This window comes from Drosophila virilis, chromosome 2 (genome assembly GCF_030788295.1).
Source record: "Drosophila virilis strain 15010-1051.87 chromosome 2, Dvir_AGI_RSII-ME, whole genome shotgun sequence".
NCBI classification, from domain to species: Eukaryota; Metazoa; Arthropoda; class Insecta; order Diptera; family Drosophilidae; genus Drosophila; species Drosophila virilis.
The window spans coordinates 22857274-22883522 of NC_091544.1; the positions used below are offsets into that span (position 1 = coordinate 22857274).

Genomic DNA, 26249 nt, shown 5'->3' on the forward strand with positions numbered 1-26249 from the left:
CGTACTTTCAGCAACACATGATAAGGCAATGTTAAGGCAAATCAGGACTAACAAACATATAAATAAATGAGGTTCGTGTAACTTTGCATGTAACAATATCTGTAAGGATCGCGGGCGTTCTGTGTTCAAAATAACCTTTCTCTTTCGTTTAGTGTTCAGAATTGACAGACTTATATGTACGTAAATCATAGATAACATTGTTGTCGTTCTGGTCTTATACAAGCTGATATTGAGACATTACCCGATACAGATCCACGCACATGCACCCGCTTGGGAAGCTCTGGAGGCGTAAATGTGGGTGCAGGATGGTGTTCATCTGTAAGATATTTTTGGTATTGTTATCGCACAGCTTCAGGTAATCAAATTCGTTTTGTTTTGTGTAAGAGACAATGCTTTTTTATGTGAAGCTCATAATTTTGTGTTTGCTGGTGTGTACACCAATTATTATTAAATAATTTTTTTTTTTTTTTTTTTGTATAATCAGGGGAATATTGTGTTTGTATTAACTAAAATCGTAATAGTTGCGGTTGTACATAAAGCAAGAACACAATCTTAAAATCATATTCAAATTAGACGGGCTACAAATTTTTAAACATGTGTTTAACTGAAGGTCATACAAAAGTAAGGAAAATCGATCAATGTGATCTGGGAAATGATTTCAGGACTTTTTATTGGGCTTGGGAATTCAATACACAAATATACATTTTGTTAAATATGCATTAATAATCAAGGCCATTTCAAACATGCAAATAATTATAAGAGTAAAAAAACGGGTAGCAATAGGTAAGGTACATAAGCATAAAATACTAAACTACAAAAGCAAGAGAACAAGCACTGGATAAGTGAAGTAAAATCTTAAGTATTAAGTTGCCACAATGAAAGCATAATTGGCAAGGATATGGCATAAACTTTTCCTCCATCGGTTGGTGGCTCAAATTTTAAAAGCATTAAGTTCAACTGTTTTTCAATGGAAATCTAACACCCACCTAATGAACTCTTTTGCGTCTTTATTACCTAAAAGTCACTTGACTACGTATTATCTCAACAGCACTAATTCAATTTAACACTTTGTTCAACACATTCGCTATAATATTATGCAATTTAACTGCTTATGACATGAAGTTTAAATAGATTCAAAAGCTCGCTCCTTAATTGATAAAGTGGTGCATTGGCGTTTGGCAGGGCAGCTGGTGATCATGACCAAAAGTGCGTAATAGTTGTTCTACAAATGCTAGACTTTCTCAGAACTTACTTATATAATCGTAGTAATAACTATGTATTTAAAATAATGATTTTGCGGCTTTTATATTTCATGAAATTTCTTAAACCGTAGAACTAGTTACAACACAAACGATACTCGAAAAAGTTTGAGGTGAATTAGGAAGAAAGAATACACGTAAAATTTAAATCAAAAGTAAGGAACGTGCACTGGCACACTTAAAAAAAAAAAAGAAAACGTTTTATTTGTAAATTCTAAATTGTGAATCTCAATAAACAATTGGAACGAATACTAATGTGGCTTTTAAATCAATGTTCGAGTATATGAGTTGAGTATTTGAGTTGAATTATTGAGTTAATTAGACTTACTTGACAACGAGTATTCATCGTCTTCTACACACACACACAGACATATAAATACATAGTACGAGTATTGTAGCAGTAGTAGAAGTAGTTGGTACGAACGAGTACATGTACAAGTAGGGGAATATATAGACGTATGATATTTGTATATATAAAAAAAAAGAGCAAACCCCAGCGTCAGAAATTTATGTATTTCTTTTTTTCTTCTTTGTATTATTTATTACATAAAATGTATTATAGTGTTGTATGTATTGTACATATGTGATATGAAAAATGCGGTAAATATTTTCTTGATTTAAGTGTATATACTGTTTGTATTACATTTATCCCAGATGACTCTCAGTTGGCTCAAAGATAAACCCTTTGCTTTCACAAATACGAAAAAAAAATGTACGAAAATGTCACGACTTATTTAAGATTTAGCTTCGAAGTTGACGAATACGATAACGACGAAAACAAATATAAAAATATAAATAAAATGAGAGATGCGTGTTTACTGCTATACAAAAAATGTGTACAAAATACGATATATGGATATATTAAAGATATGTTTTATTAATGGTTACAAGATTGTAGTATGGAATACATACGAAAATACGTCAGATTAAGGTTTACGAAAGCAACTTTTGAATTATATTCAGTTGAGTATTTTGTAGAAACATATTGAATTTGTATTTTATCTAGCGACTTAACTACACACGCACACACACTAAGTAGTTAAGGTAAAAATTTATTATGAAAAGTACACAATTACGAGAACGAACGAGAAGAAACGATTATATTAGGTGTAACTGTGTGTGTGCTGTTGTTGTGGTGTGCAACAATCTGTGTGGCTTGTACATCCGAATGTATTGAGTAAATGATGTAAGTTTAATCTCTAGAACCAATGGAATTTTTTCTTAATGTTCAGCTGACTTGATGCCTGTCTGTACTGCTTAGCAATAGCATTTAATGTAAGTTAGTGAGACAAGAGGACTTTTCACTTGGTTAGTAGATGTAACAAGTATGTTAGGTGATTTGTTTTAACTTGTTTGTCGTTATGTTTTATTATTTGGAATTAATTTGTTTCGTATGCTTATACAGTTACAGTAGAGTAGAGATATGGAGAAGTTATATGTATGTATATAGGAATAGATAAAGAGAGATAGAGAGAGAGAGAGAGAGAGAGAGAGAGAGAGAGAGAATAGGCAGAAATTTATACGTACTTGCACGCCCAACCATTTGTACGGCTCGGACGCCTTTCCGGAAGGTGGCCACTGTTTTGTTTCATGAAAACAGAATTGTATAGGATATGCATGAATAGGTAAATGATGGTAAGGTAATGATAGTTGGTTTGCATATTCAGTTCAAATCATCAATCAGTAATATAATTTATAAATATATTTCATAAATGTAATATATAAACCGAAATGAATGGAACATAATTACCTAAATAAACAAAAGTTTGCTTACAAAAATATATTATTAAGTCACACGGCACACGTTTTACTTGAACTGTCATTATGTATTATATATGGTATGTAATAAATGATTTTAAGTATGCATAGAATATCAGCTAGTCATGATTTTCTTGATATGATATTATGCGCGCCACGTAGAAGAATCAAATCAGAAATCGTTGCAAGCTAATTGAACTCTATATTGAATGTTATATTTATACTGAATATACACGATAGAGCGAAACAATAGAGCGACAGAAAGAGCAACAGAATGTAATGTACTCTGCTTAAATGTAAAACAATTCCAGTTAAAGTAATAGACCTGTTCTAAGACATCTCCCTGCTACTCGATCTCAGCCTTCAACACTTACTGTTACTGATACTACTTATTATATTCCCGTTAAGTTAAGCAGGGCGAGGGGTTGCTTTATGGCAGATACATTTATGCGGGAACTCGCATTTAACAGCTGGGGCTTATAGCACAATTAAGAGATACATTGATTTGGCATTTACGTACACAATTGAAAGGGGTTTATTATGCTGATTAATACTGGCATTTATGAACATTTTTATTTTAATCTGCAAGCGTGTTTATTTAAAAAAATGTTTAAGAGTTTTTAGTTTATTTGTTTGCTTAACAGCAAACATGTTTCTGATATACATTCGGCAGTCCGAATCGAATATGCACTTTCCAAAACAATATTCAGCCAAATCGACAATTCAAAACTTAATATTGGAGAAACAATTAAAGGAGAATTCTTAGCGAGACACAGAGAGAGAGAGAGAGGGAGAATTCTGGAGATATGTTTTGGAATGTGTTTATAAATACAGTTAGGTATGCGGTTCAACACTTTAGCAGCAACAAATAAATCATTTTGGCTTGGCATGATATAAAAATATAGGCACCGAACTCGAAATAATTATTGGAATGGTTGTTGTTTTTGGTTTTTTTTTTCATTTTATTTTTACATTAAAAGCGTACCCTCCATTGTATTCATCACTGATGTGATCCCTTGGTTGACCATCCCTGTCTGCATCATAATCATGCCCACATCTGTAAGACGGTTAGGGATTTCATATTCTTATATACAAGTGACAGGACGTACACACAAACTAAACAGATCTTTGGGTTCCATACTTAATACTAGGCATATTAACAATGTTGCTGTGCTATTTTTGTGCCCATTCACATCCAGCCATACATTGAGTTCCCCGTCGGGAACGCATTGGCGCAGTTAATAATTTTTTAAGCCAAACTCTGGCAACGCAAAACATTGCAAACTTACTAACTACTTGAGAACATTGAAGCTAAATTATTGATACATAAATAATAGACAGTTATTTATGTGTATAGTCAGTATACTACATAGAAACCAAATACCAAATACATAAACTTTAATTTTAGTTACGCGACTTATGTAAAATGATGAAGAACGCGCTTAATGGATATGCTATAGGAGCTTTAGTATCCAGTAATTATTAGCATAACCTGCGTTTAAATTATTTACACTTTTTAGTTGGGGTGGGACAGCTACGCTTATGTACTTATTTACATTTATATTATATATAAAAAGTTAGTTATTATGTTAGTGGGATTAACGCCACGATAGGTAGAAACTTAAAACTTAAGATACACACAGACTTCAACTGATGGCAGAAAACGACGCAGCATTTGAATGACCTATTGCTACAACATACTTAGTAACAAGGGCTGTATTTATATAATTGAAGTTGGGAAAATTTGAGTTTGATTAGTAAAGGACTTGAAAATCAGAGCTGCAAAAGTGACTGAAAAATATTTATTAAAAATAGAGTTTCAAGGATTTTAATCGTGAAAGTGTAATAGGAACTTTTAATTAGTTTTGTGCTCAATTACATGCACTTTATTAAATTGGTTTCTTTTCCATCAACACATATAAAGTACAAGTAAAAAAAATGGGTAGCAAAAGTTGTTAAAGAGAGGTAGGGAGAGAAAGTTTTTATAAGTGTATTTTATGTTAAATGTGCACTTTATATTTCTTATAAAAAAATATGTATATGTACTTTGCAAATTTCTCGATATTAATGTAGATCTTTTACCAAAGCGTTTTAAGTATTCGTCCAAACTATTCGAATAAACAAAAAATGCATGTTTTTGCTCTACATGCGCAAAAAAAAATATTCTTTTAATTTTATGCAATATGTTCTATGAGTTATTTTTTTTCGAGTCAATATCAAATTGATTCTCAAAGATTTAATTTTTCAAAACGGAACACACAGTCGCGAATTTTGTACATTAAATTAAAAAAAAAAAAACTGTCCTACCAACAAAAAGTATTATTATATGTTATCACAAAATAATTATATTTAGAAGTTATAATGGTTGCAATTCAGTGGCGGTACTTGTTGGAAATATTTAAACCAAAAACATGGGTTGCATATTGCACAAACATATTTACAGTTGAAGAGAACGTTGTGTAAGCCATCCGAAACTTTTATACTTGTATGTAGTATGCAATTATTTGTGTTTATAGATAGATATGTATCCATAGTAAGTATTTGGATTCTTTTTGTATTGTGGGGGATTATATAAGAGAAGAGGCGCATACATATCATAATAAAAACTGACCAAAAATAACTGTTCAATATCCAAAGATACGGGACGGGACAATTGTTCTTTAGATGTATGTTATTAGTAAATAATTGTGTGTGAATTGCTAGGGTAGGTTCGGATCATGGCTGCACACTCTTAACGTGCACGGCTTGTACTAATTGCACAGTTAACTATCCAAATAAAAAACTTGTTGGAAAAATGTAATAAAAAATACAAAATTTTTAGTGTACCTGAAACGGGTGAAGTGCACAGTATATGTATATGTATAAGTTTAATTGAGGATTAAAAAAGAGTATAGAAAAATGTCGGTCAAAACATAGGTGAATTATTAGAGTATTTGTTGTTATAAATGTACAAATAAATGTATAATTTGCGTACTTTAAACAAACTTGGAATAGGGGAGACAACTTTAAAACTCATTGGATGGTTGTGATATAGGTCGTTGTTGTATTGTAAAATGATGTTAGTGTGTTTTGGGATAATATGTTGAACAATTTAGATTTACCTAAGTCTTCAAATTTGCTCCTGGGCTGAACAGTCACTGTGGGACAAAGTTATGACATTTATTTGTATTATTATGTATCACAATTATTTGGATATCTGATCTTCAGGACATATGTATATTTGACATACATCTGCACACATGCGCATACATACTTGTGTAGGTATGTGCACAGGTGCAGTCAAAAAACCTTAAGTTGTTTGGTTTAATTTTTATATGATTGTCAGCTAGGTTATAAGATCTATGTCGTTGTTAAGGTTGTCATTTTCAAAACAGTTGAGGGGCCCCAAGCACCACAGCATTTTTAAAATGTGTTACAAAAGTTATTTAATAAATTAGGTTTTCTTGTGGATAAAGACAAAATTTGAATAGTTATAGATATATATATCATTAAGTATTACATATGTAGGAATCATTCTGGATCATCATATAAATATATATGCATTTATAGATGCATATATAAGAATATATATATATATATGTATAAGTATATATATATATATATATATATATATTGAGTGCGTTATTTTACTGCGCCTGCTAAGACGCTGCTTATCTATAAAGTGCCTGAACCTAAGGAAAAAAACTTAGAACTATTTAATTGCCTGCACTTAAAGTTTACTTTAGTTTTAGCTGTTCACGGAACTCTCGATAAAAATTAAATGTACAAAAAAATGAAATACAAGAAGTAAATAGAAATAAATTAAACCCAAAGACATACATAGACATAAATACTGTCTTATCGTGTCAATAAAATGGTAAAATGTATGCTTACAGTTTTTGCATTTGCACTTCTTAATGAGCGTCTCATCTTTGATGTCCTCATGACAGGCTTTGCAATAGAACCACGCACTATAACCAGAGTAAAGCTCGATTATCTTCATATGAGTATAACTTACACACACGACTTACCGCTTGACCTCATCAGCACTTTGTGCTATAAAGAAACCCTGCGTATTTGCCTGTATTTTGGCGCCACGCGGATTTATGGAAATTTTGCTGTCGGCACCCTCTTCAGCGCCTTTGATTTCAATGGCAAGCAGCAGAAGCTTCAGTTTGGAGAAGCACAATCTATAGGCAGCGGAATAAATGGGAAATTTGTGTTACTCGAGCCATGTATTTTAACTGTATTCCACCTCTTACATATATACTTTATTAAGCGTATTAAATATTACTACACTTTAAAGTGTAGCAAAATCGTATCAAACAGGACATGCGTTTCGTGTAGGTGCGTTGAAAGCGTACACTGTACAAATATTTGCACTTCATATTCATACATACAAATCGACATGCTAGACAAAATGCTTAAAGATATGTAACAAAGAATTGTTTTACTATAAAAATGAGCTGAAATGTTACATTTATTAAATCAATGAAGTCCACTTGGTTGCTAAGATTGTGGTTGTTATTTAGCGTGAGGGGTGAAGGCGGGTCAAAGGTGGCACACAAATAAAATTCACTCTGCACATGCACAAAAAGAGGTTTGGATTGGTTATAATTCATCAGATGCTGTAATTTTATCTCTTGTGGTTAACGCATAGTTGCTGATATTTGTGGATATGTACCCATATGTATGTATGTATGTGTGTATGTATGTATGTATATTGTAATTGCGATTTGCTGTTATGTAATCAGTAATCGGGCTTGAACTGGGACTAATCGGAGCGGAGTTGAGCGGAGCGGAATTGGTAACAAGCGAGCGGTGTCTAGATAAATATGTTCTAAACTTTGTTTGTACTTTGTGGCTGGTTACTATTTTATGCGAACGGATGCAATGCGATTGTTAATCCAAAAATCAAATTATACATAATAATGTTAAATATACAAGAAGAAGATCAATGTTTGCTGCTATAGTTCTCTTCACTTGTAAAGATCTTTTCATACTGGTATATAAAACTAAGTAAGTAAATTAGAAGTACAAGTAGGTAGTAGTATTAAGTATTTAGAAATAGGGACAAAAGGTAGTTTGTTACAAGTTAGTAAGTATTTAGTGGTAGGAATAAATCAAACGGAACAGAATTCAATTTGACAAATGATATAAATAAAATATTGAATTGAACATATTGTACAAGGCAAAAGTATTTTTTATACAGTTGTTTCTTTAATAACATTTTTAGATTTTTGTATTAATTTTATTTTTGTAAATTTTTGTTTTTCTAAATTCTCATTTTGGAGTCTTACTCGCTGGCTTGTGGGAATGTCATGCCGGTAAATGAAGGTGATAGAGTTTCGGTGTACATCTCACACCCTGTACCTTGAAGATAATCATTTTGCCAGGCCTGTGTGTCTGGTGACTGAAAGTTAGAAAATGGTTTTGTTGTGGTTTGGATTTAGTAAGTTCGCTAATGTAACTACGCGACGGTTGTTTGTTTCTTGTACATGTTCTTGTTATTATTACTGTTGTTGTTGTTGTTGTTGTTGGTTGAGTAGAAGTTGGGAATAACTTGGCTCATATGCGCATTGCTATCGATCAGGCTCAGGGCTCGATTGGGCATAGAGTTTGGCTACGGCTTGCGAGTTATTCACGAATACAAATGTGGGCTTCTCTGTTTTCATATGTACATACGGGCACACTTATAACATCTGATCATCCGAGCAGTGTATTGTGCATGTGTGGGGGTGTGTTTGTTATAAGCTTTAGCTTTGGCATACTTCTCAAAGGTTCAATTGTTTAGCTTGCGACATATTTTTACACTTCCCTAACCTAACTAACAGCATTAAGTACCAGCCACCTTTTTGGAGAATTACGAACAACGTGTGGCTTATAGAGTTTCAACCAAAACCATAATATAGTTACATCAAATGAGCATAATTCAAACAGAAGTCAAAACAGTAAATAAATATTGAACATCAACTTAAATACACGCTGCATAGTTATGCTCTGAATCTAGAGAGCACAGCACACAAAGATACCATACAATTAGCGTTTAACAATGCTCTCGATTTCGTAGTGTAATTATGTGTGTGTGTGTGTGTTGGTGTGTGTGTAGCTTGTGTATTTTATATGGGTGTGTGGTTTTTATTTTATTTAGTTTTTTGTTTTTAGCATAGAGGTCTGACTGCGAACTTAGTTAAAAAGAAAAGAATATTCAGCAAGGATGTCATTTGTATTTGCAAACACTGAAGGCTTTTTAACATTGAAAACATTAAGTACACAAAGAATTAGCATAAAACACCGACTAATTTTTCACAGTGTACTTCCACGTGTAGATGTGTATGTCTGTGTTGAATGTCTCTTCAAACTAAAAATTAAAATTTAACACCATAGGCAGGCAATTTTACATGTTTACGCATCTCCAGACGTTGACATCAATGTGAACGTGTCTGAAGACCAGAATCTTAAAACTCTCCCAAAATCATAACAGACAAAGTAAAACATTTACAACATCAATTAGAACTTATCAGGAGATAAGAAAAGCAGAGTGAGTGTGTGTGTGTGTGTTTCTGTGGATGTGTTTATGCGAGTGTTACATATTGTATTGTTTTTTTTGTTTTGTTTTTTTTTTTTTTTTTTGTATTTGTTGTTGGTACTATATTTGTCAACGCTGCACGATTAACAAGTACATAGTTCAATAGTAGGTAGTATAATAGATACGATACGATACGAATATGTTTATAGCATATAGAAATTGGACTGCCCGCTGCGCAACTTACTCAGTGGCCTGAGCAAATGGTATTCCAATAAATGTGGGACTCAATGTTTCTGTGTACATTTCCATGCCAGTGCCGCGCAGGTAATCATTTGTCCAAGATTGCATTTCTGGCGACTATGGGGTTAAAGACGTACATACATAATATAGATTGATGGTTTATTTGGTTGACTGACTTGTGGCAGCCCCTTCTCTTCTCTTCATATAGCAATTGTCATCAAAAAGCTAATATCTTTGTCCTGCTTTCTGGATTTCAATACACCCCAGTTGTGTGCTTGTGTCTGGTATATTGTTAGGAGTAGCCGTCGTGTTAAGCACTTTGGCAATACTTACCGTTTTAAAGGAACGCATGGCAAACAAATTTGCCATCATTGTCGAAAAGCCAGGTGCCAAACAGCTCTGCGCTATAAAACCCAACTTCAGCTCGGCCAAGCAAATGACATCATCGCCCTGCTTCCAGTCCCACGAAGGTATATTCAGCAAGTACGCCTGGAGATATTGGGTTTTTATTTCATTTCCTATACGTTTTTACGGATCGAGTGTGCTTTTACCTTATTATGGTACTGCATCAGCTGGATGATGACACGAATATCATCGCTGTAGTTCTTAATAGAGATAACTCTCATTATGTTGGCAGCATCTTCTGCGTCGGGATCTTGGCAATATTTGTTAGCTAGCACCAGGCAGGCATCGGCTTCATGCACCTTTTGTGAAGTATTGATTGATTAGCAATGGATTACTTAAAGGCTTAATAAATATTAGTCATTTGTCTATGTCTCTGTAAAAGCCAAGCTCTGCTATAGCTATAGACGTTTGTTGTAAGTTTTGTTATGTTGACCTAAGTTCAAAGTGGCTGTGACTTATAATTGTATTGTAAGTAAGTACATTATATGTTTTTTTAGGTATGGTTGGGTGTTGTTATTGAGTGATTCTTGACTTGTCGTATTTAAACAGGTAAAGTTAGTAAGCGGTTTACATGTACATTGCCTGCACAACTAAGTATAGTACAAGTAGTTGAAATGTCACAAGTGAAGTGTGTGGGTTTTATTTATATATATATATATATAAATATATATAAATTTATATATATATACATACATATATATATATATATACAATTTTTTTTGTATAAAATATTGGGCATAATTTCACGATGCCTATTTTCTTGCATTCACATTAAGTACTTGACTTTGATTAGCTTTGGCAACACCGGCGACAGGGACACAGTAAGCGGTTACAAAATTTGTTGGAGTTAAATTCGTGGCTAGTTTTGTTTTTGCGAATAAGTTCAACTTCCAGTTCAAAGGTGACAGACAACAACAATAATCACAACTCAGAAAGCGAACGCTCGGTGCATGGGTGGAGGTAGAGGTATACAGAGAACTCGTGTCGTTCAGGGTGTTCAGAATCAAAACTAAATATTAAAGCAATATACAAAACAAAGAGTCAAACTCAAATGGCCATTGCATAATATATTACAAATGTTCCTTTAGGCAGGTCATGCAGCATGCAATGTACTATATAAGACAATAGTTATTAGAACATAGATAGACTACAAAATGCGCGCAAGCAATGCCATACAATAATAACAAGAGAACAGAAAATGGGGAATTTAATATTTGTTATTGACTTATGTTTTGAGAGAAAAGAGAAAGCAAATGCAGGTAAGCCCGATATCGATTGAATGTATCCAGCTAGAGGTATATTTGTTGTATAAAATACTGAAGGGGCTAATTACCTGTATATAACATACACTAAAAGGTATTGAAGTTAACAAAATAAAATTATACTTTAACATTGGCGTAGACAAGTATCTCAAAAAATAATAAACTTAAAAAATCATATATTATGACGTAAACAAATTTAATCAAATTTTTCTCCTTCAAATTAATGTTTGTATACCCTTGCAGAGGGTATTATAATTTTGTCGTAAAATGTGTTACACATAGAAGGAGACATCTCCCCATAAAGTATATATATTCTTGATCAGCATCAACAGCCGAGTCGATATAGACATGTCCGTCTGTCTGTTTCTTTGCGGACTAGTCTCTCAGTTTTGAAGATATCGCTTAAAAACTTTGCATACATCCCTCTTTCTGTTGCACGCAGTACATATGTCGGAACTAGCTGAATCGGACCCTTATATGATATAGCTGACATAGAAACGATCGTTCCAAAATGAGGTTCTTGTATGAACAACTATTTTGTTTATCAAGATATATGTATTTACCAAACTAAGTTTTACTTTGCTTCTCATATATTTCAAGATAAAGTGACCCATCCGGCATTTAAAGGTTTCACTTTGCTCCCTACAAAGATTAAAATTTGTGTCTACATTGGAATGTTATATTATATAGATGCCACAGGAACGATCGGTCGAAAACGATGTTCTTATATGAAAAACTTTTAGTTTATCAAAATTTCTTAACCATACTAGCCAAACTTAATTTTTATGGTTTTACATTCTTTTGGATATAGAATATATTTACCGACGTCGCTGGGTTAAAGGAACAATGTCGTAAATACATACTGTACCGGGAGATCTAACTCTAGTTCATTACTTCGGCCGATCTAGCGCATTCAATATCCCGATTGTCCCTCTTGTATGAAATGAATATTAATTTATTTTCGTCCTATTGTCAAATTGCGAGACAATATTAATTTAAATGCATTCGCAAGTCCCAAAAACAACATGCTTAATATGCCGACGATTACTATACTACGCTATACAATATACGACTAATCCGGCCCTGCCAATTATAACAATTAACACAAAAGAACACTTTTGATAACTATTTCTAACACCAGCATTTTAATGTTCATCGTTGGTTTTAGTATAGATGGCTGATAACGTTGCGTTTGTAAAGCAATTATATAGCTGAGCTTGCAAGTCGTATTTGCCAGGCCCTCGTCTTAGTGCTCACATTCGAACCAAAAGGAAGCTTCAGCTTTGTAGCTCTTACGGTTCGGACTGTACGTTGATCACAGTTCTGTCAATCAGTCAGTCAGGACAAGCCGATCCATCTTTGTTTTAAAAAGTGTAAAACACCTTTGGATAAATTTATAGAAAAATCTTTGAAAATTAATTTAAGGCCGATCGGATGAATTTAAGTGTCCCAACATTTAAGTTTCATAGCTTTTACAGCTTGAACTGTCCCTCATCAATCATCAAGCCGTCAGTCAGCACAAAGATTCATTTCGAATTGAGTTATTTTAGCGATTTAGCAAATAGTTTGCTAACTGTACAAGTATACTGAAATTTGATTAACATCCGAACATATACACCCTACAAGTTATAATCTACCATTTCCAGGAAATAATCAATTATAATCGTTATATAAATTTAAAATACCTATTAATTGTATAATTGTATTATTTGATATGCAATCATAACTTAGCACATACATATATATAGATAAGTAGATTTAAAATTAACATATTGAAAACTGCTAAAAATTATGACGCTTAAGCTAACAATGAATCACGATAAGTTTTTGCATACACAATAACGTCAACAATTTACAGTGTATCTGTGTTTGAATGTTGCGCTGTGAGAGTTATTGTGAGTGTATGGGAAAATATTTGAACTTTATAGTTTTCCAATTTACACATAAGTCGGTTCTCTAATGCTGCAGCTTCTAATTCATTGGAACTCAGCAACTGATACATATGTAGATACAAATGGTTTGTGTTCCTATGATGTACACAAAACTAAAACCAGCAAATCAGTATGCGACAATGAATATTGAATAATATCTATGATTTACATACATATATAAACATTACATAAATACATTAATTAAGTACGTTGTAATTGTAACATACACACACATATACATATATATATATATATTTATATATAGTGATATATATATATATATAGTGATATTGAAATATATATAAGTAGAGAGTTCGTTATGTTAGGTATGTACGTATGTTAATAAGCAGTTGTCTGGTTTAGTTTGGTTTGGTTAAAGTCGGGCAAACACGCACAAAATAAAACGACAACGAAATACACGAAATGAAAAATGAAATCAACCAACATAGAGAAACATATAAAATGAAAAGTTATTTTACCTTAACCCTTTGCAGATCGATCGGATTCATAATGGTTCCTTGGAAGAACTCCACGGTGGTAAAATGACGTTTGAACAAACCCTCAAGTTCCAAATCGGGTGGTTTACTTTTAATTTTTAGTTATAAGGTTTTTGGACGTACATAATTTTTGTATTTATAATTTTTTTTTTTTTTTTGTTTTTTGGAAAAAATAATACAAATTTTTTAGAGTAGTATTGTGTTATTTTTATGTTCCAATTAACATAGTTTATGATGATTGAGTTGTATTGAGACCATAAGATTTAAGTATTTTGTGTGATTACACAATTAATACACATATTTGAATAGTTGTGCAGTTGGAGTATGCAAATGAAAAAAGAAAGAAATAAAAATGAATTGGTCAAAACTAAATTTGCGATAGGAAATGGTGTATGAATTTTCGACAAAATATTCTCAATAAATTGACATTTAAAACTGAATTAAAATGTTCCAAATCAAATATTTAATTATTTACAAAACATCCAGTAAATGTTTATAACCCCTGTTTTAGGTGGCCGAGCTGTCTTAAATTATCTGATCCATAAGCTCATCTTATATATAAAAGTAGTATTTTTTTATAACTATAAGTATACCTAAGCTTTTGTACATATTTACATATATGTAATAAACCCATTTTATTTGATAGATATTACATATATATAGATATGAAATCTTACAACTAGTTTAAAGACGTATAAATGTGCAGCGCAAATAATGAACCTGGTATTAAAACGAAAATTTGAAAACGAGTTGTATTCGGAAATATATATAATACAAAATAAATCGATAATTTGAAAAGTTTTTTTCATAAAGCATAAGGTGCTAAATATGAAGATAAAATCCTATGCTATGCATATTTATATTGAATATAAGTATATATAATAATTTAAATTTATCTAAGTTTTTAGTCAATAAATAATAGAATACAAAAGTCAAACTTGAATAAAATTTCAGCTAAGAGGACATTCCATTGAGCAGGTTATATTAGTATTACTTAAAGCCAACGTGAACAAATTAATAATATTGCTATATATGTACTATAGGTATCGAAAAGAGTGAAATTAAGTGTTTTACATAAAACTGAGTATTTAAAATTGATTCCTTATTAAATTTTATTAAAAATTTCGAAATTAAACAAAAAATGGAATGTATGCTATATTTGCAAAAGCTGTTAAATCGTTTTAACTGCACCCGCAAGTGGCATCTGCCTTGCAGACAAGATATTTGCATCCTTGTTGTTTCCTTTGGAACTGGGTTGCAACTATCTGACACGAGAGGTGAACTTTAGTGTCAATAATAAAATATAAAGGAAATCTAGAAAAAAATAACGCTTAAGACAAATGTATTTGTAAAGAATTAAAAGTGAGAACGAGCAAATTTTGGGAATCGGGTATGGCTGTGAGCTGTGAGCAAGAGCTCGAGCATCGAATTATGACAGGCTTTGGCTATAGGAGTTGAGGTGAAAGGCTATTTGCATTTGGCTATTTATTGTCAGCCGATTGCTACTAACTATGTATTATATGTGTTCTTACTATTGTTAAGGACACGAGCTATTACCTATGTACAGACAAGGGTATGTACATGTGCACAGCACACTCACAATGTGACGCGATTTTGAGTAGAGTACCAAACGGCAGGGCACGTTTTGGTCGGCTTAGCTCCAATGCTTGACTAACCAGTATTTGAGTGTCTTTGTATAGGTGTATGTATGTATGCTATTGTATGTTGTGTACGTATGTATCGGTGTTGGTGTGTGTCTCTCTAAGTACATTTTGCTTTACTCCTTGAAGTGTATTTGTGTACCTTGACTCGTTCCAGATCGACTGCGTTCATCATAGTGCCCTGAAAAAACGCCACTGTTGTATAGTGGCGCTTCAGCAGTCCCTCTAGCTCCAGGTCGGGCTCTTTGCTATTTTTTTACATTACGTTACATTATATGATTGAGTTTTATATTAATAATTATGTAAATCAAGTTAGGTATATTACAAAACGAAAAATATAATTTTGATTTTGTGATAACTGCTAACTAATGCGAATAATGCAAATGCTTAAGGTAAGTGCTTTGACTAATTAATTTATAGACTTAACTGATTGAGACCTTCTATATAAAATAGCAGCAAGCAATCAGCATATTCAATCAAATATTAATTGCTTGCTGCGAGGTCAATACATTTCTGCTTATATACTGAATTAAATTGATTTGTATTCGTTGATATCATCTAAATTATATCATATAATACAAAATATTTACGAAACAATACTTTAAGAAATTAACAGTACAAATTGGCAACATAAATATTTAGTGTGAATCGATTTTTAACACGAAATACAAAAAGGCAACTTACCGATGTAAAAAGACTACTTCGACATCGACATCCTCACGATCTTCGTGCAGAAAGTCCTTCAGGAAATGCGACACGGACTCGTATGTTATATGACCGCATACCACAATATGTCTAAGAATAAGTTTGGGTGAGTGTGTAGCAAAGAGAAAAGTACATTAGTAAATTTGTTTTAATTGTCGATCGATTCAAAGCAAGAATAAGGCTTATTATTAAGAGTGGGATGCAGTAAGCTGTTTAATTGTCTCATGAATTATTGCTTTATTCGTGTGCAGAATTTTATGTTCAGGTGTATATGCATTTGTGATGATGTATTCTGTCTGAAAGAGGGTGTGCGAGTGTGCGTGTGTGTGTGTGTGAGTGGGTGCACGTGCGTGTGTAAAAATGTGTGTGCAGTAGCGCTGCAATCATGGGCAAACAAAATTGATTAAATTTTCATTGAAAAATCAATATTGTTCTCAGATGATCAGTTAAGTTAATGATATAAAAATTGTAAATAGCTGAAGCGCTTTTTGCTAGTGTCAGGTGTTTCATTGATGAATGTATGTACCATGTATGTTTATAAACTTGTGTTTCATGTATGTGTATATATTTCTTATTTATTTATATTGGTAATATTTTCATATGATTTTTTTTCTGGTTATCAACTGATTTGTTTTCATTATGATTACTATTATAACTTGTCAGTGTTATTTTGTAGTTAAAACAGTAAACAGTATTATAATTATAAATTACATTGTATTTTCATAAAATCAAAATACCAAAAATTATAGTAATTGACACAAAAAATAAATGAAGAATCACTGCAATATGCATGAATTTAGTCTGCTACCCCAAGATTCTCTTTGAACATAAGGTAAAGGTAATAAATTGTAAATAAACAAAAAACAACAAACAAAAATAAATGCGTTCATACATACATGTGCAAAGTAGGTTTAATTTGACCGGTTCATAGCTTTGCATTTGTATTTTACAACCAATAATTTTAAATAAGAGGGGTTCCACAGAGGGTTAGCTACGCACACCGTTGAAATTAATTCAACTTACATGCATCGTATCAAGCATTAATGTTTCTCAATATTTTAAATATTTAATTGCTACGTAATTATGTACAAAGTATTTAATTGTATTCTAAACACTCATTCCAATCAAATTCTACAGTGTTTGTCGTGTAAATAAGTATGTATTTATATATTCTGTAATCTGATATTACTCTAATAATATTTACTGACATGCAATCAGGCAACCAGGCAACCAGGCAATTAGGCAGGCATACTCATTCCTTATGTATTTTTTGAAAAGGGTGCATCAGTTGAAACATGCGTACTTCTATGTGTTATTGTGTACTTGTGAGTTCTGATAGCTGGTACCACATCATACTACAAGCTTGCAGAGAGATATGTGGATGTATGATTTGGAGTGTTGTAGTATTATATTTTTACACATTGACCCAGGTGAATTCGTTCCATAATCAAGAAGGATGGCACAGCTGAATCCTCGAGAAACCATTTTAAATAATAAATGCATATCCAATTTGGAACAAAAAAATCCATATTTAAAGTACATAAATGCACTTGAAGTTTGAGCCTACAATGAATCATTATTTTCGATTTATTATAGCACAGAAACTCGGCGACCACACACAGAGTGTGAGGTTTAGCTTTTATCAGCTGCCAAGCACAGAAAAAGTAAATTCCAAAAAATAAAAATTAATAAATTCATTTTCATGTATTTTTCGTTGTTTTTGGTATGTTTCCTTGACGTGTGCTCAAACATTGTTAAAATGTCTTAATTGAGTGAATGTATCTCTAAGTTTTTGGACAGCTACAGTATTAAAGAGTTTGGTGTTGAATAATCTATAAAATTGATCAAAATTGTAATGAATTTTGTGGTTTACTGCTTAAAAAAATGTGCTGAGTTTTAAAAAATATATTTTCCGTTTTAAGAATGCCATCTTATCACAGAAATGAATAAGTTCAGTGAAAAGTTAAATGTTTTATGCCTGGCCACGCATTTTCATTTTATATTCTATTTAATTTTCTATTGATAATTAATACAGCTCATGTGTTCCGCACATGAATATAATTAAATAAATAAAAAAAAATTGACAAAATAATGTTAATTTATCAGATGACTCCTTAACGTGCCATGAGTGATATAAATGTCGGTGGCTAGGTGAAACGTCGGAAAATAAAGATGGATACGAAATAGGTATGTTGGTAGTAGTTGAAAGCTTGAAAATACAACAAAAAGAGAGCGTAATGTTTATGTATTGGAAGGATTCGGAAATGATTTAGGGTATATGTTTCGGTTGCAGATTGTGTAAGTTTCGGTCGTCTCGATGGCAGCAAGAGTTCAATACTGCTCGGTACCAGAAACTGCCGTCACCTAAGCCTAGAGACGGCTAAAGAATAAAAGTATTTTTCATTTGTACGAATATTGATCATACGATAAAACTAAGTCAACGGCAACCTGCGCGATCACAATTACATATGATATTAAGAATATCAACTCTAGCAATTCAGCTAAGAGAGGAAACATTTAAGGGAGAACTATGTGACAAATGGCGTCAATCAAGTCAAGAAGCCAATTCCACTTGGTTCTATGCTAAATCGCATCCATCCACATCACTAGACACGATAATAGAGCTGAGAGTTACATATTTACCGAGGTGTAAGAGTTACAAATACTATGTGATTGATGTTAATCTTTAATCGTGTACGGTCTTGTTATATGCGCCAATTCGTTTATTAATTGATTGTACCATGTTTATTTGTTGTTTAGTTAGAAGTTTAAAATAGAATAGCATAGAAGAAATAGAACACTGTCTAAATCAATAATAAAAACAAAAGAGATACGAAATAAACAATTACATAGTTTTTATTATTTGTAAAATCGATTATATAGCAAAAGACATAAATACAAATTTCTCAAGAACTACAACATTGAAAAGGAGTAGCTTATAACTGAGAGAGAGAGATAGACAGAGAGAGAGAGAGAGAGAGAGAGAGAGAGAGTCGGGTAGACAAAGAGTATAAGTATTATATGGTTTGTATATATATGAACATTTTTAGTTTTATATTTTTTAATAAAATACGTAACACACACATATTTTGTTCATTTATGTCCGATGATTACTAAACAAATGCATGGCTAGACAATTGCAAATAAAATATATCGGATTCTTAAACAAAAGATTATTTTCTGACTAAGGTCCCTTACCTGGGAAATAAACTACACAAAAATACAGGAGTTGTTCAATATTTATCTTTAGTTAGACAGCTGAATTATTTACAAGTTGTTCTGATTAATTGCCTTCAAAAATTAAATGTTTGGATCAAACCATTTGACAATGAAAGTATGTGTGTGTACATTGTTTTATGCTTGTCTAACATTTACGCACAAAATTTGTTTTATGAAATATTTTAATATGCATTATTATCATTGAATGTTTAGTCGTTTAAATTGATTTGCACAATAAACATATATATTTACGATTTACGACTGCGATATCAAGGACTATATAGACAATAACGAATATGAAACACAATATTAAACACCAATCACTGATTCTTCAAGGGCTAATATAATGCAACACGGCTAGTTGATGGCATACAAAATGTTAAACCAAAGAAAATACTGTACGGCAGTTCTTCAATTTTGATTCTGCCAATCATAAGTATGCCCCACAAGACCCCATGCCCTTTTTTTTGGGGAGGAGGTTTTTTTTTTGTAGCTGCAATGCTAATAGATATATAAATATGTGTCACGAGTCAACTTAAAATGGAACTGAAAACGTGCAACTCCTGCGCTCAAAATAAGCGCTGATTAACTAAAAACCAAATTAATAAGAATTAAGAGCAAGGTATGTGTAAAGAGAAGAAAGTAGCAGAAGAGTAGATTGATAATTTTGCGATCAATTAGAATTTATTAAACTTACAACAACATAATTTAGTAGTTAAGAGTACGCACATTATACACTCAAAACAGTTTAAGTACGATACAGTTTATTGAATAGGTTTCAATGGTTCACAAAATGCCAATCCAAACCAAATACAATAAATCAAGATATTGAATCGAATCAAATAAAACTAATGTGGCGAGTCCTTAAAATAAACTAAATGCACTAAATCACTTCATTGGCATCGTAGTTAACTTTAACTGACGCTCTGAGTGATATCGGGGCGGCACTTTAGGATTCCAAAAAAAAAAATTCAATAAAAAAAGCAAAATGAATCGAAAGACGCATACAAAATGAGTTGTTGAGAACTAAATTGAAATTGAAAACATACATTTTTTTTTTGTGAAAGATTTCTTGTTGATTCTTGCTTTTGCATTTGTAATTTTTTTTTGCTTTTCATTTTTTTGTGAGGCTTGTTTTGAGGATTTTAGTGTGCATATAAGTAGTATGTGTGTTTGGTCGATCGAATGTTCTGAATTCGAGTTGTGTTTGTGATTGATTGTTTGATTGATTGATTGGTTGGTTGGATTGTTAGAATGTTGTGTTGTACCGTTTCTGGGGGAGCCCTTGGGGCTATGCGTATTATTTATATTGCTTCCGCTAGCTTTTGGCTATGCTTATTAGTTGGCCGTGTTCTGTGAGGCTTTTATATAATAGATAATGTGTTGGGCATTTGTATACATAAGTGTGTATATATGTATGTTTGTAGTTAGTTAAAATTTCAGAAATCAAAATCAAATTTCAGATATATATCCACTCGAAAAGGATTTGTATGAATGAAGCGCAAAGTAAAAGTAAATACTGCACAATATTATGATTATTGGTGTAGGAGTTGGAAACAGAACTAGGAGTGGTCGAACTTACAATCAGTTAAATTAAACAGGCGAGTATAATGTTGGCATTATACTCATTTGGTAATATAAAATCACTTATCATATGCAACCCTGCTATGGATATTTAATCAACGATAGATTTATCGATAAAAATACAAGAAGGAGAAGCTCAGTTGTAAGCTAGAAGAGTCAATGAAAAGATGTGTTCGCTGTTGCTCGTTGTCTTTGAAATACATGTCGGAAAATGTACAATAATCATAAGTTTACGCTTGTTCACCAATTTCTCTAAATAAAATAATATGAACACAAAGAACTCAAGTGCTTGTGAAGGCCATCGAATGGTCATCCCTACAAATTTGGTGTCAGAAGTGGGATAGACAGAAATTGTGAAATTCGTAAATTGATTAACGAGTACAAACGTATGCAAGACTATTAATCGGAGCATAAAACGAAGCGGGTGCATGAAAATTCATTAAAATTCGTATGCCCTGGAAAAAATGGAAAAAGTCAAGAATCGTCTAGGATTAATGGCGACAGCGGCGAAGTATGCCTAGAGAGCTCTAGTAAGAGCGAGACAAACAGTCGTGTATTGCGTGACAGTGGTCGATAAGCGCAAGCGAGAAGGCGATGTTTTAAATTCTGCGTAGCAAAGGCTGGATAGCGCAAAATTTTCACTTCGTGATGAAATAAGAAGTTGCAGATCAAAGAGGCGAAGAGCGAAGAGCGCGGAATCTTTCAATAAAAGAGCGTGTGACTGGAACGTGCTTCAACACGACAACGATGATCACAGGGTGTATCAAGTTACAGATCAACAACAGAGTATGTTATTTCGTCATTATATGAAAATAATTAACTAGTTGTTGAGTAAAGAGTGTTAAATCAGTAAAAAATTTTCAAAGAATCAAATTATAACAAAGAAGAAATTAAGTGTAAGCAAACACAAAGTGAAAGTATAAGTTAAGACAGACGAATATAATAATTTAATAATTTCTAAAGTTGCTGAAAAAAAAAACTAAAATTTGATTCATAAGAGTTTAATTACTTATACCATTAAGTTAAGTACATTGAATTGTTTATTTGTAAGATTCAATTTTAAGCATTGTGAAAAGCGAGCAACGACGATAACAAAATGAACAGAGACGAAATTTTGGCGTTAAGAGTTAACGAATTAAAAGAAAAGTTATCGGCACTTAGTTTGGTAACAACAGGTAGAAAGCAAACTTTGCAAGACCGACTTTTAGAATATTATGGGTTGCAGGTTGACGATAATGAATCTGAGTATGACGATGCTGGGTCGGCTCATACCCGTCAAAGCTCACCAATGCAGATAGTCCGAACAACGTTTACATTACGCGACATTGAAGATTCACTCTCGCAATTCAATGGGTCAAATCAACCAGCTGTTGAAAAATGGATTCATGAATTTGAAGATAACGCTTTGGCAGTGCAGTGGAACGACCTTCAGAAATTTATTTACTCAAAGCAATTACTAAAAGGTGCAGCAAAATTATTCGTGCGCAGTCAGCATGGAATTTCAGATTGGATATCTTTAAAGCAAGCGCTATTGGAAGAATTTGGGACGGTAGTTTCATCAATAGACGTCCACCGCATGTTGCGGAATAGGCGTAAGCGTCAAGGTGAAGATTATATAGAATATCTGTATAGCCTTATGGAAATTGGCGGACCTCTTAACCTGGATGACTCAAGCCTGATAGAATATTTTATTGAGGGAATACCTGACTCGAGGAGTAACAAAAGTAATCTGTATCAGGCCAAGACTCTGCAGCAACTAAAAGAACAAATCAAGGTATATGAGAAAATCCGTAGTAGTCGCCCTCAAGCGTCTAATACGGGTAGGATGCATAACGATACCGAAGAAAAGAAACCTGACTTGAATAAAGAACGAATTAAGAAATGTTTCAAATGCGGCGATCCATCACATCTAGCCAGAGAATGTAGACAGCCAATAAAATGTTACAAGTGTGCTCAACCAGGGCATAAGGCAGCTAACTGTTCAGGATCGCGTGCAGTGGAGAAGAAAGAAGGCCAAAATGCGAACACGATGATAAACAAGGCCAACAGTAGTGGAAAATGCATTTTTAAGGAGTTGTCTTGTAAGAACATATGCTTCTCTGCATTAATCGATACAGGCTGTGACCTCTGTCTGATACGCGATGATATCCTTAAAGAGCTAGGAAAAGTTGAACTGAATAATGAAAAACAGTGTCTTGTTGGTATCTGTAATAGTGAGCTAAATACACTGGGAAGCTTTGTCACTCAAGTCGAAGTTGATGGTATCTTACTGGATATAACCTTTCATGTTACGAGCAGAGACGACATCCAATACTCAGCTGTAATAGGAAACAGCGTATTGAAGCAAGCGGACTTAATAGTATCGGAAAATTTCGTAGAATTTCGACCCAAAGTGAAGGACAATGCAAACGAGAGAGTAATTGACAAGACATCAACAATAACAGAAGATACTGTCGAAAATAAGAAGCCAGACATAGAGCTTTTACAAGAATTCAAAGATGTATGTTTTTTTGCAGAAAATCAGTAGGCTGAGATCGATCTACATCACTTAGAAAAACCTGTTGCAGACGCAGTTCAAGCAATAATTAAAAACTATTCACCTGAAATGAAGAAGAAATGTCCAATTGAAATGAAAATTTTGTTAAATGATGAGCGTCCAGTTTTCGAACGCCCAAGGCGCATATCACATGCGGACAAGTCTATTGTCGATTCGCAAATCAAAACTTGGCTAGAAGAAAAGATCATACAGCCAAGTACATCGGAGTATGCATCTCCTGTTGTCCTCGTTCCGAAAAAAGATGGTACCAAAAGATTGTGCTGTGACTACAGGCGTCTAAACGAAAAGATCGCGAGGGACAATTTTCCAATGCCCTTAATAGACGATGTGATTGAGAGATTGCAGGGCCAAAGTGTGTTTACTACACTTGATCTCGCAAACGGATTTTTTCATGTTCCAATTGAGCCAAATTCGAGAAAATTTACATCATTTGTAACAAGTGCAGGGCAATATGAATTCCTGTTCGTCCCTTTTGGAATATCGAACTCCCCAGCTGTATTTTCCAGATTCATTCATGCAATTCTTGTAGATCTGGTACAGGATGGTACAGTCGTAACTTATATGGATGATCTTATAATTCCCTCCAAGGATATAGATGAAGGTATCCAAAAGTTAAAGCGCGTACTGGACAGAGCAGCAGAGTTTAACTTGCGTATTAAGTGGAGCAAGTGCCAGTTTCTCATGAAGGAAGTTGACTTTTTAGGGTACGTTATACAGGGAGGCACAATAAGACCATCTGCAAGAAAAACCCAGGCAGTTCAAAATTTTCCTATACCGCATGACCGAAAGAGTTTGCAGCGTTTTCTCGGATTAACATCGTACTTTAGGCGCTTTGTAGAAGACTATGCGCTGATAGCCAAACCGCTCTCCGATTTGTTACGGAAAGACGTGCAATTTAAAGTTGATGAAGAACAACTAGTCGCATTCAGGCAATTAAAATCAGCATTAGTTAGTACTCCAGTATTGCGATTATATAATCCGAAAGCCAAGACTGAAGTGCATACGGACGCCTCAATGAATGGTTATGGTGGTGTACTCTTGCAAAAAGACTCGGACGATCAATTGTTGCATCCAATTCAATATTTAAGTCGGAAAACAAAACCCTCAGAAGAGAAGTATCATTCTTATGAGCTTGAGGTGCTGGCTATAGTCGAGGCCTTGAAAAAGTGGCGCGTTTACTTACTTGGCATAAAATTTAAGATTGTGACCGACTGTAACGCTTTCGCTTTGACCATGAAAAAACGTGGAGATATTCCATTGAGAGTCTCGCGTTGGGCACTCTTCCTTCAAGATTTTGACTACAGTATTGAGCATCGAAATGGCAGCAAAATGAGGCATGTTGATGCTTTAAGCCGCGTATCCTGTCTTATGCTTGAAGACTCACTGCAGCACAGATTGCAGCAAGCACAAGCGAGAGATGATTGGGTCCGAGCGGTGCTAACTGTTTTGGATTGTAGCACATACGAAGATTTTTATGTTAGGCATGGTATTTTATACAAGGATCCCATCAAGGAACTTATAGTAGTACCATCGCTGATGGAAGACGAAATCATAAGAATTGCACACAAGCAAGGGCATTTCTCAGCAAAACGAACTCAAGAAGCAATCGAGAAGACATTCTATATTCCGCAGCTATCGTCAAAAGTGCCAAAAATTGTAAAAAGTTGCGTAGAATGCATAATATCTGAGAGCAAATCAGGCAAGAAAGAAGGGTTTTTGGCACCAATTGACAAAGAAGACAAGCCCTTAGGCACGTACCATGTGGATCATGTCGGTCCAATAGAACAGACAAGTAAAAACTATAACTATATTCTAGTGATAGTCGATGCGTTTTCAAAATTTGTTTGGCTCTATCCAACAAAAAATACCACCGCAGAAGGAGTTGTAGATCGACTAAGACGGCAGGCAGCAGTGTTTGGAAATCCTAAGCGCATAATATCAGATAGGGGTGCAGCTTTCGTTTCAAACCTGTTCAAGGAGTACTGTGAAACAGAAGGTATACAGCATCTTACGATAGCTACAGGAGTTCCAAGAGGAAACGGCCAGGTAGAACGTATACACAAAATCGTAATACCAATGTTGTCTAAACTATGTCGTGAAAATCCTTGTAGCTGGTATAAGCATATTGATATCGTTCAACAAACAATCAACAGTACGCCGCCAAGAAGCACTAAAGTTTCACCGTTTAGATTGTTGACTGGTGTGGAGATGAAACTTAAAAGAATATCGGACTTGCAAGAACTATTAGAAGAAGCTGCTATAGAGGAGCTAAGTAACGAAAGAGAAGAAGTTCGTAAAGAAGCGCGGCAAAATATAGCAAAAATACAGCAGGAAAACCGAAAATCTTTTAATAAACATCGCAAAAAAGAGTCCAATTATAAAATAAACGAACTTGTAGCCATTAAGAGAACACAGTATGGTACTGGTTTAAAATTGAAACCTAAATTCTTTGGTCCATATAAAATAGTAAAGATTCAAAACCATGGTAGATATGACGTAGAAAAGGTAGGCGACCACGAAGGTCCAGGGAAAACTACAACTGTAGCAGAATACATGAAAAAATGGGAGCCAAATGCTAATTTAACAGAAGAGTCGTCATTCGGGTCGAATGAAGAGTCAGGATGGCCGAGTGTAGGAGTTGGAAACAGAACTAGGAGTGGTCG

The 26249-nt window shown here is 33.6% G+C and overlaps 1 protein-coding gene across 36 annotated transcripts in view; it reads right to left on the bottom strand.

Annotated features, from left to right (window-relative positions):
- slo (calcium-activated potassium channel slo) overlaps nucleotides 1–26249 on the bottom strand; it is a 54331-nt gene that overhangs the window by 5821 nt on the left and 22261 nt on the right. For 5 of the 36 annotated variants that reach the window (XM_070207755.1, XM_070207759.1, XM_032440849.2 and 2 more), the window contains 10 exons: nucleotides 16206–16316; nucleotides 13843–13948; nucleotides 10317–10469; nucleotides 10099–10254; nucleotides 8297–8409; nucleotides 7028–7186; nucleotides 6891–6967; nucleotides 2787–2837; nucleotides 1588–1611; nucleotides 242–316 (listed from right to left, as the gene is read on the bottom strand). In XM_070207755.1, coding sequence (XP_070063856.1) covers nucleotides 242–316; nucleotides 1588–1611; nucleotides 2787–2837; nucleotides 6891–6967; nucleotides 7028–7186; nucleotides 8297–8409; nucleotides 10099–10254; nucleotides 10317–10469; nucleotides 13843–13948; nucleotides 16206–16316 — 1025 coding nt within the window. Of the gene's footprint in view, nucleotides 1–241; nucleotides 317–1587; nucleotides 1612–2786; nucleotides 2838–4002; nucleotides 4075–6118; nucleotides 6155–6890; nucleotides 6968–7027; nucleotides 7187–8296; nucleotides 8410–9769; nucleotides 9883–10098; nucleotides 10255–10316; nucleotides 10470–13842; nucleotides 13949–15663; nucleotides 15770–16205; nucleotides 16317–26249 lie in introns of all 36 variants that reach the window. The other 31 variants (XM_015171849.3, XM_015171837.3, XM_015171855.3 and 28 more) reach the window with 17 other exon arrangements.